Source organism: Suncus etruscus, chromosome 9 (assembly GCF_024139225.1).
Source record: "Suncus etruscus isolate mSunEtr1 chromosome 9, mSunEtr1.pri.cur, whole genome shotgun sequence".
In the NCBI taxonomy this organism is placed as follows: domain Eukaryota; kingdom Metazoa; phylum Chordata; class Mammalia; order Eulipotyphla; family Soricidae; genus Suncus; species Suncus etruscus.
This window is the reverse complement of record NC_064856.1, coordinates 56,284,278-56,295,744: the sequence shown is the minus strand read 5'-3', so window position 1 is coordinate 56,295,744 and position 11,467 is coordinate 56,284,278. Positions and strand designations below refer to the sequence as shown.

Genomic DNA, 11,467 nt, shown 5'->3' with positions numbered 1-11,467 from the left:
AGATAAACCAAGAAAACAACTTTATGCTACAAAATATTCAATTTAGGATTATGTTAATACTTTCAGATTTTTATTGCTGTTAAAATGACAAAATTCACATTATCAAATAAAAACTTAATTAATCCAATTATTTATAATTACCTATATTGGAGACATCTAGATCCCATTGTAAGGCCCAAAGAAAGCATCACTGTGCTTTATAGTAAATTTATTAATATTTCAAATTACTTAGCAAGACTTTTAAGAAACTAAGATGAGACTGAGAGAAAATGCGAAACTCAGACCAATTCATCTATGAAAACTGCCTACAGGGAAAGTTTATTAAAACTATTTGGATTAAAGAAATGTACACTGGGATTAATAACAAGTATCCTCTGTCCAGGTTAACTATCAAGTTAAGAGCCAATTCTGTGTCTTACATAAACAAACTTAGAAAGACTGAAAGAATTATGTCTCATGAGATTTATAAACTTCACTTCTAATATGAGTCAAATTTATCCCAATAAGATTAAGTGCCATGGTGATATTTATGTCCCCCCCATTCACATTATTAACTAATCCATACTGTGCCCAGTGTATGGCAATAAATTGTAGATTGGGATCTGTTGGCAACAGAACTCTAAAGATTTCATTTGCACCATAAGAAAAATGACCTATCATGAATAGGCGCAGGACTTGGCAGGTGGCAGTAAAAACTCTGATCTAGCTCTGTGTTCTTTTCTCTCCCTGATCTCTACAGTCATCATTTTAACAACTGAGTTTCCCAATGGATATATGAGTAGAAACAAAGAAATACCAATTAAGAATGTCATAGCTCTTCAATATACTTTAGTCTCATTTAATAATTATGGGATATAGGTTTTAAGACCAAACGCCTTGCGGAAAGTCCTGACAAGGGCATTTTTCACCTCATTATTTCTCAAGCTATAGATGATAGGATTCAGCATTGGAGTCACAACAGTGTAAGACAATGAAAGCATCTTCTTGCTCTCTGGAGAATTATTAGACTTAGGCCTAAAGTAGGTGAGGCTTGAAGATACATAGAAAAGGGAGACAACAAGGAGGTGGGAAGAACAAGTAGAGAAAGCTTTATGTTTCCCCTTAGCTGATGGAATCTTGAGAATGGCAGCAGCAATGCGAGTGTAGGAACATAGAATTAGCAGGCAGGGTATCATGACAACCAGAATGGTCCCAACAATTGCATAGATCTCAAACAGTGCTGTATCTGCACACACCAGCTTCAGCACAGGTGGGCTGTCACAGAAGAAGTGGTTTACCTTATTGGTGCCACAGAATGGAAAGCTAAAAAGCCATGTAGTCTGTACAGTAGCTACAGGGAAACCTGGAAACCAGGAGGCAACAGCCAATTTGACACGTGTCCTTTGGTTCATGATGACAGGGTAGTGCAAAGGATTGCAGATGGCTACATAGCGGTCATATGCCATGGTGGCAAGGAGCACACATTCAGCCACTCCAAAGAAAAAGAAAAAATACATCTGAGTGGCACAGCCAATAAAAGAGATAGTTTTGTCTTGGGCAAGCAGAGTTCCTAGCATCTTTGGCACAATGACTAAGTTGAATCCAATCTCCAAAAAGGATAAGTTCCTGAGAAAGAAATACATAGGACTATGCAGCATGGGGTCAGCCAACGTAACCAGAATGATAAGGCTGTTTCCTGTTAGGGTGACGAGGTAGATAATCAGAAATAACAGAAAGAGTAACGACTGTATTTCCGGTGGCAGAGAAGAGAAGCTCATCAGGATAAACTCACTAAATCTCGTCCAGTTTCCTCCAGCCATAGGTACAGAAATAAATCAACTTGTTCTTATGGAGAAAGGTTTTGACCAGAAGAGTTAATTTTGTTTTCCAGACTCGTTTTTAGTACCAAGAACAGTGGTAAAATTTGAATCTCAGTTGGTAGAGGATGGACCTTGTGTTGCCTAGGAGTAAAGAAATATAAAAATTGCCAAAGTCTTAGCTCTTAAATGTAGCAGAACATTCCCTAATATAATGTTTTATGTTCCACTTTCCATATTTTATTATAGTTACAAAAATAATTGCATCTTACCCATGAATATTCATTTTTCTTCTATACATTTATTTCATTTGATTTCGGGTTAAGTGAGAAAGATCCTGTAGCAGTAGAGAGGAGTTAAAATAAAAACAGAAAATTTCTATTTATGGGTCAAAAGATAGTACAGATGTTAGGCACTTATCTTTGATGTGGCCGATCCAATTGAAATCACTGGAACCACTCCTAGCACCTCTATTCTAGAGTTTGGGGAGTGCACCACCCATTTTCATTTACATCTCTATTTTCCTTCCTCAAAGAGTAATTAAATTCATCTAGTGTATTTAGGGGCAATAATACTTGACATTCTTGTGTGGGTCTAGAAGCTATAATTTATGACTAGTTCTAGATCATATGGAATGTCAAAGTGTATAGTATTTTATTTTGAGGAGATTCCAAATTGAAAAAAGAAAAGCAAAGGAATGTATGGGAAGAATAAGTTACAGGGCATGGTGATTTAAATATATGTTTCCCACTCTTTAGTATAAGAAAAGAAAACTACTTTAAGTCAATAATTATTTCATGTTTTCTAATGTTCTTCAAAATTGTAATTGTCAACTTATTGTCACAACATAGTGTATACATAGGGTTTCAAAATTAAGATCTTTGAGTAATGATGTAAAAAGTGGTAGTTGGTATATATGTTGCCTGTGTATATGGTGCCAAGCACATGTTCTTCATATATCCCCTCTTGAGATGTGGGCTTTCTTACTTTCATGTGGGGTTTTGTGGCAAGGATCGCTCTGCCTTTGGATACTCATTTGGATACCCACATACTCTTGAGCGAGTTATTTTTCTCTTTCTTTTTATCAGTACCTTCCTCAGTACCTCCAGATGAAACCTGTTTTTACTTCATAAAAATAAAAAGAAACAAAGTGGTTGCTGTATAGTTCAATAACTTGTCTTTTTAGAATGAGGGGAGAACAGATTTCTATAAAAATATGTTTTATAAAAGGAACATAAGAGTAAATATTAAAAGAAAAACATTCAAATAAACAATTTAGACAACATAATTAATTTTATCGTGTAACGAACACTTTTAGTTCAAAAAGTGCTTTTTAAAAATTTGTATTATCTTCTAAGTACTATGGTTTGCATAATATTTCCATTATTTTACATAGTACCAATATGTTGTTCCTCTTTCTAACTTCTTTTTTATCTTTGTTGTTTAAAAAACTTTCATAAACTGTATTATGTGACCATGGTCCTCATATACCTCCACCAATTAATATATATTTACTGTGTGTATGCCTCCCACCAATTAATATATATGTACTGTGTGGTGACCTTAATTGTGATTAATTGTCATTGTTTATTTTTACATTTGTATTGGAGTCATATTGCATTATAACAGCATGCAATTTTATGTATGCATGATTATTAATCAGTTACTGCTATAAACTGCATTGTTTTGCTCTTCCTAAATAAATTCACCATCTAAAAAAGAAAATGCTTCAAAAATTCTGTAATTTTTTTTTTTTTTGGTTTTTTGGGCCACACCCTGTGATGCTCAGGGGTTACTCCTGGCTATGTGCTCAGAAGTTGCTCCTGGCTTCTTGGGGGACCATATGGGACACCGGGGGATCGAACCGCGGTCCGTCCTAGGCTAGCGCAGGCAAGGCAGGCACCTTACCTCCAGCGCCACCGCCCGGCCCCTGTAATATTTTTATAATCTGATAAAAGCCATGATTTCTTTTCATTACAAATGAAATATATCCACATGTATAACATTTTATGATATATTTTTAGTCATGGATATCTTGAAGATAATCTATTTGTATTGTTGATATTTAATGTCAGTATCAGTTTTAGTCAGTGTAACTTGCAAGAAAACTAAATAACATCAGAACATTAAAATGAAAATGCATAGTTATCATTAATTATAATATATGTTATTGAAACTAAGAGGTTCAGTGAGATTAAATGGCTTAAATATTTGCAAAAGACATGTAATATAAGCATATATACCAGAAAGTAAAAATTGAGCTTATCTTTATTGACAAAGTATGAAAATCTTACAATAAGTCTAACAAAAATTGTGTCGTGATCCATATAAAAAAATTCAAACTGCTATGACATTAGCAACTGAGTTTCACTATATGGTCATGACTGGAGTATACGGATCATATCAGATTACAAAAATCAACAAATGTTATATCAAAATTGAAATAGTCTTGTATTTGTAACTGGATAAAATAAATCTAATATAAATAAATAAAAGAAGGTATTTCACACTCCAGATAAATATATAGGAGGGCTCCACACAGTATGAAGTAGCATAGGTCATATAGTATTTCTACTTTTATATTTTTAATAATTCTTTATACTGTTTTTATAGAATTTGAACCTATTTAAATTTCCAAAAGTTGCAATCAAAAGTTTCTTTTTTTTATACCTTAACCTCAAATCAATGTGATTTTCTTTTTTTTTCCCCTTCTTGGAAAATATCTACTTATTTTTATATATCTTTAGTTAAACACCATGACCATGATTACAAACATTACTATAGTTGGTTTCAGTCACAAAAAGAATACCCCTCCTTCACCAGTGCAATATTCACACCACCAATGTTATTTTCTTTGTGTTTCATATAGGTCATTCTCACAGTTATGAGGTGATATCCCATTAGAATTTTATTTTTGTTCACTAGTACTAAGTAAAGTTGAAGTTTTTTCAAGTTTCTATTGGCTTTCTATATGTCTTTTTTGGATAATAGAAGTAGAACTGTAGTGAAATATGAAAATAGATTCCTATAGAGGGTTAAGCTGAAATATTGAAATTAATATAGTATTATGAACAGAGAAATTACAGAAAGATTTTCTATATACAAAATGAAATTCATAGTGATTATCAAGATAGTAAAAGAAAAGACTATAGAAAGAAGAGTGGAGAGGACCACATATTGGAATGTTTTAAGTGTTATTAAAGATTTTATTATAGTACATGTAATATGGAGATACAGACTTGTCAAATATGCTTTAAGTATAGTAAATTTGTATTTTACACATCATTCAAAATAATGACATCTTAGGAGCAATGTATACATAAGGGATATTTCAAAGATGTGGGGAATGCAAAAAATACCAGCTAAATATTATTTATCAAATAAAAGAATTATCAGGGTGATTAAACATTAAAATTAATTTCTCATTTAATGTGAAAAATGTATATTTTAAATTAGAAATTTATGGTCGTTCTATGCAACACAAAAATCATAAAAGCATAATTTCCGGCGCATTTAATTATATTATTTTGAGAATTAAAAGCCCCCAAATAAAATAAAAACTGAAAATTTTAAAATGATGTCAAGATACAAGGTAAAGCACTCTGTTTTGTTTTGTTTTGGTTTTGGCTCACACCCGTTGAACCTCAGGGGTTATACCTGGCTATGCCTTCAGAAATTGCTCCTGTCTTGGGGGACCATATGGAATGCTGGGGAATTAAACTGCGGTCCGTCCTAGGTCAGCTGCATGCAAGGCAAACGCCCTACTGTTGCACCAACGCTCTAGCCCCAAGGTAAAGTATTCTTACAGGTTTTCTTAGACTAGATAATGGAGAAAGCAAAAGGATTAACATATTAAATAATTGTAATAAAATATAAAACTCAGGATTAAATCTATGAACATTAAGTAAACTCATGCATGATCTTTATTCTACTAAGAGTTCAGGTGGAACTAAGCCAGTTTCAAGACCATAGGTTTGGAGAAAGTGATAGGGGAAAAGCTTTATGAAGTGACCCTAGAAATGATTTTTTTACAGAATGAAAACATAAGGGACCAAATAAAATTAGATATGTAACTTCATCAAATTAAAAAGTTTCTACATTGCAAAAGAAACAATAAAAAATCAAAATAATACCTTACAGTATGGAGGAAATTGTGGTAAGCCATATCAATAAAGATTTAATAAGAAAAAGTATAAGGAACACATATAACCCGATAGCAAAAAGTAAATAGTTCAACTAAAAAATTTTTAATAGACTATGTTTCTCCAATACCTAAATATGCTCAAAAGATATTTGAAAAATTTAATCTACTAAACCATCAAATTTTCCATTTAAAGCATCTTCATTTTACAATGAGATATAACACACCTGTTAAAATGATTATTATTTTTAGAAGGTAACAAATGTAGGCATTAATATGGAACAATTGAAACTCTTTTACTTAGTTTATGGAATATTAAATAGTGCAGCTACAAAGGCAAACAGTCTGAATTTTCCTCAAAAAATTATGATTCAGTAATGCTGGATAACCAAGAAAATGAAATCCAAGATTTCAAAGAGATATATTAGCACTGTTATGTTTAATGAAAAATTATTGGTAATTTTAATAATATGTAAAACTTAAAATATTCATTACCAGATAATGGATAAAGAAAATGTATATATAAATGTGCATGCACTAGATTTACAAACATGTAAATATTCAAATATAGAAGAATGAAAATTTGACATTTGTGAGAATTAGGATATATCTGGAGGATATTTTTTAAATTAAATAATTCAGAAAAATGAATACATTATCCTTCCACTTGTAAAATTAACTAAATCACCCTAACACAGAAGCAGAGCAAATAGCAGTTACCTGGGGCTAAAGTTAGAGAAAGATGAGGAGCTGCTTTCAAAGAGTATACATTTCAGTTTTGCAAGAAGAATAAAGTTGAAAATTTTTCGTGTAACATTGTTACTGTTAAAATTACTGGATGCATATTAAAAAATTAAGAGGACAGAAAATAAATGCCACAACAGAAAAAAAATTTAAGAACAGAAAAAGGACAAGTAGATAAAAGTCAAGTACTTGAATCAAATGCTTATACAATATGAGAAAATGTTGACATTTGTCATCAAATGAGAATTTTAAATTAAAAATTATACTTTTAAATTAAAAATGATAAAACTGAAGAAAAATAAACATGATAAATCAAAATGCCAGATATATATCATTATTTATTAAATGTGTATATTCTTATATATGTAAAGAAAATGAATTAGCATTTTCCTAAATACAATTTTAAATTAAGTTTGAGTAGTAAGTTTGAGTACAAATTGTATGTACAATAATGCTTTTCTCAACTTTATGATAATCTAGCTATAAATTAATAAAAGTAAATTAAAATAGCAAATTGGTTAAATCACATATCTCAGATTTTTCAATGCAATAAAATGAAATTATATTATAGATAACAGTTAATGTAATGTATAGGAAGATATCCAATACATGTATGGATAGTCTATATTAAAATAATATTATAACATTTAGTGAAAGACACTCATCATAGTAATTACATATTATATTATAAAAATAATATGTGTATTTACATAATATATTTATGCACCATATACATTCTGTTGTCATTATTATAATTTAAATTTATTATTTCTGTTTTATACATTATACTATTTATATTAATTTTAAGACACTCTATATTCAGGTAAAATATTATTATGAATAAAATACTTAGGTACCTCAAAACACTAATAAGTTAAATATAAAAAATATTTATAGAAACTAATAATTAATAAAAAAGTAGTTTGTATGATGATTTGTAAAGAGATTGTAAAAATAATGGAGAACAGACATTTTCTCTCCCCATTCTCACTTCCACAGAATAGAGGGCAATAAAGATTTAATTTACCAAAAATGTCAATCAGGAATAATCATGTAATAGTCTATCAAGCAGCAAAAATTAAGAGAAAAACTTTAGTGAATAAGTAATGTGTGTCTAAGATGATGTTGCTGAGACTATAGAGATAATACAGAAGTTAATGTATCTGCCTTGCATGTGTCAATGATTCCTGGCAGCATAAAAGGTCCCCCAAGAACCACCATAACCAATTCCTGAGCATGGAGCCAGGACTAGGCCCTGAATACCACTGGTTCTTATCTTATCCCTCCACTTCTTCCATCAAAAAACCAAGACTGATGTCAAAAAATACAAATAAAAAGTAATACTATAGTATAGTTAAGTACAAATATAATACTTTTATAATTATATAATAAAGCTTTTCATGCATATATATTCTCACAATTGAATCTTATGCTATTATTATCCTTCCTAAATTGTGGAGATGAGATGGTAGAAGCACTGGACTGAAGTTTATAGAAGTTCAATGATTTAGTTATATAAAAAAAGGCATGCTTCTACTCAAAATTATACTCAGAAAATATATATATATAATAAAGGGCCATAACCATAGCAGAGTTTCTACTCTGATTTATTTTGAATGTAACCAACACAGATTTATTCCCTGGCATCCCATATGGTGCCCAGAGGCTGCCAGGGAGTGATTTATGATATCAGAGTCAGGAGAAACCCCTAAGTATTGCTAGGTGTGGCTCCAAAACAACACAGTTATCTTCAGTAAGAAATATGAATATATATTTCTTATACCTCAACTTTGTTCCCTCATCTGTTAAAATTTTAATTTCTACCAAATGCTAAACTTTTAGCCACTTACCAAATTATTTTCTTTCGTGCTTCTATACAATGATTAATAATTTGTGTGTGTCAAAGTATAAATATGGTATATTTTAGACATTATGGTGTATTTGGACTATTGTTTTAGTTATATAATATCTAAAAATTCTGTGTACATATAGTGCCTATTATATTATACAATTAATAACTACAAATATATAATAACTAAATGCAAGAATATTACTCAAGTGCAATAAAAATTTATCTATAGACATAGTTTGAATTTTACATACATTTTTGTTTCCACTAATTATTTTCTGTCCATTTTTAACTACTTGAAAACTGTAAATTTTATTTTTATTCAGGTAAAACAGGTTGTCTAGGTATCATCCATCATTTGCAATTAATTGCTGTTCCATTTTGTTCTACTCAATAACTGTACATAATATCCTATTTGCTTGTATATACACCTTCTTTTCCCAATAATTCTATATTTTCAGTTTGGAAATGCAGATGTTTTCCCTCTGGTGCTTCTAGATAAGTTTCCATTAGATGCTTTTAAAAATGCTTAATAATTCATTTGTTTTTATGAGTGTATGGTAAATTAATGTAAGAATTTTATCATTTGTTTTTTCTTATATTTCAGTTAAACTAAATACCCACTCGATTTTTATACTAAAGCCATTTTCACTAGAAGCTTCACTTCATGACAAAGTATAGTATGTGGTACTACTGGAGAAGGTGGAGATGAGATGGTGGAAGTACCTGGAAGCTTCTATAAAATATACTCAATTGCTGAGGAAGAAGAGATGATTTCATATCTTGAGGAAATTGAAGACATTGAAGAAACTTGTGGCACGCAGCAATCCCCAGTACCACCAGAACTTCTGTAGTAGCACCCTTTTGCCTATATTGATTGACTATCCCAGGAATATCATCTGGGTTAGTTCTCTTCTGTACTTATAATATTGTCCTAAAGCAGTAGTGTATTCTGATGTCCTCTACCTAATGAATGTTCTACTGCAACAAGTCTTTCCTGAGTTATCTAGCAGAAAGTCAAGAAGGCATCTATTCTATCAAAACTCCAGTTTGAATGTTTTTAAATATTTTAGGAAATAATTGGTAAAAAAAAAACATACTTGAAAATGTTCTCTTTGTAGGGTCTCAGATATTCCTTATATAGAAAGGGGAAACAGACCTAGGAATACATGGAACCAATGAGTGATAATACAGAAATGTAAGAAGATGTTTCTGAAAATCCTACAGAAATATTTAGTTGTGTATCAGATAAAGAGAGCCTTAGCTTATGTGGCTCTTGGTGGGAACCTTACCTGTACCAAATAAGATCTGCCTGGTTCAGTTCTGATTGTCACTTATGCTGCATGCATACCATTAATATGTGAAGAGCTCTTAGATCATCTTTCAAACACCTACGGAAGGAACATGGAAAACTTTTCTCCCTATCATATATGGGCCATTAAAGAGTGGACATGAAGTTAGGTTAGTGCTATTTAATTCTAGTGATGAGTGAGCACACTTCATAGATGGTCCTTTCTCCCAGTTCTGATTAGGAGATTTATTCCCAGCTGTACCTCTTATGTCCTTGGGACCAACTAAAGGGCTGGCATCTATATTTTTCAAAGATGCTCTGAAATCATTGTTACCCTTTTTTTTTTTTTTTCACTTTCTCAAGGGTACTCGACCTTTCTTGAATCCTTTGGGGCAATAAGAAATGTAGGATGAAGTTCAAAACAAGAAAATCATATACTAGCAATGCAGAGTTGTACAGAGAAAGAAACAAAATAAATCTACATTCTACATTAGTTATGTTTAAATTCAGCCCTGCTCTCTTTAGTTTGAGATGGTGAGAAATATAAAGAGACAAAATAGAGAATAACAAATTCCATAGCAAAAAGAAACAGATTTTGTTTTTAGTAGTATTGTTATTATAATAGAAGGTGAAGGGTGGAGAGTGGAGAGGTGAGGGACACTGAGATAATGCTGGAGGAAAGAAGACCTGTGAGTGGAGGACACATGATGGTGGACTATTTAATGTATAAAATTTTACTAATAAGCTTTTTAAACCATAGGGCCCCAAAATAATTCATATTTTTGTAACCATGCAATATTACTGTTTTATACTTGTTTTTCTGCTACATCATGTTCATCAAGAGTTCTAGGATCCCTTTACTATTATACTGAGATTTCTTCCCCATCTTTCTCCAGTCAGCACCTTTAGGTCAAAATTATACTTAAATTAGGATTGTTTTCACTGGGGATTGCTAAACCACGACCTTCTTTCTTTATATTCCATAGATAAGTGAGATTATTTAGTGACTGTCATTTTCTTTTAGACTCACTATACTTAAAATGACTTTAATTTAATTGAAATTGTAGTGAATTGCAGAATTTCAAATTTTCTCATAGATAAGTAGTATTTCGTTTTTTACATATACCATAATTTTTTTACTCATTTGTTTGTTGGTAGGTACTCAGATTTTTTCTAGATCTTGGATGCTATATATATTAGGCAATATTGTAATACAGAGATGGGCACATGTTTATCCAAAACAAAGACTCTCCCCAGCTTCCTCTTTCCTTTCACCCATTCCATCTAAGACTTGAATAGGTAGAGCTAGATATTTTTGTCTGTCACTTGACCCTTCTGCTCCCAATTGTGGATTGAGGTGGTCAATAAAGATTGTAGAAAAAGTCAGTTTTGCAGGCTCTTGAACACAAGGCTGGAAGCTCTCTGACTCCATGCTTTTCTTCCCTATGTCTTGGGTTATTAATTCTCATGAACCCTGCTTCAAACTCATTTTCTCAGGGTTGGATGATGAATGGAGCATTACATCTGGCACCAGAACAGAGACCTGAGAAGAGTGACCTCAAAACAGGGACAAAACTAGTGGATGGGATACAACATGGTCCTTTGGTGGATCATGGCCCTGATGGCCCTCTCTCACTGGAATAAAA

The 11,467-nt window shown here is 31.7% G+C and overlaps 1 protein-coding gene across 1 annotated transcript; it reads right to left on the bottom strand.

The window, feature by feature from the left end:
• Positions 1-845: 845 nt before the first annotated feature.
• LOC126018316 (olfactory receptor 10A5) lies at positions 846-1,808 on the bottom strand. The gene has a single exon (XM_049780470.1). It carries the CDS (start codon positions 1,797-1,799, stop codon positions 846-848), a length of 954 nt encoding a protein of 317 aa, XP_049636427.1. The 5' UTR covers positions 1,800-1,808.
• Between the last annotated feature and the right edge of the window lie 9,659 nt (positions 1,809-11,467).

Excerpts from the sequence above, each read along its gene's own strand:
- LOC126018316 (XM_049780470.1), bottom strand. The coding sequence starts at position 1,799 with ATGGCTGGAGGAAACTGGACGAGATTTAGTGAGTTTATCCTGATGAGC.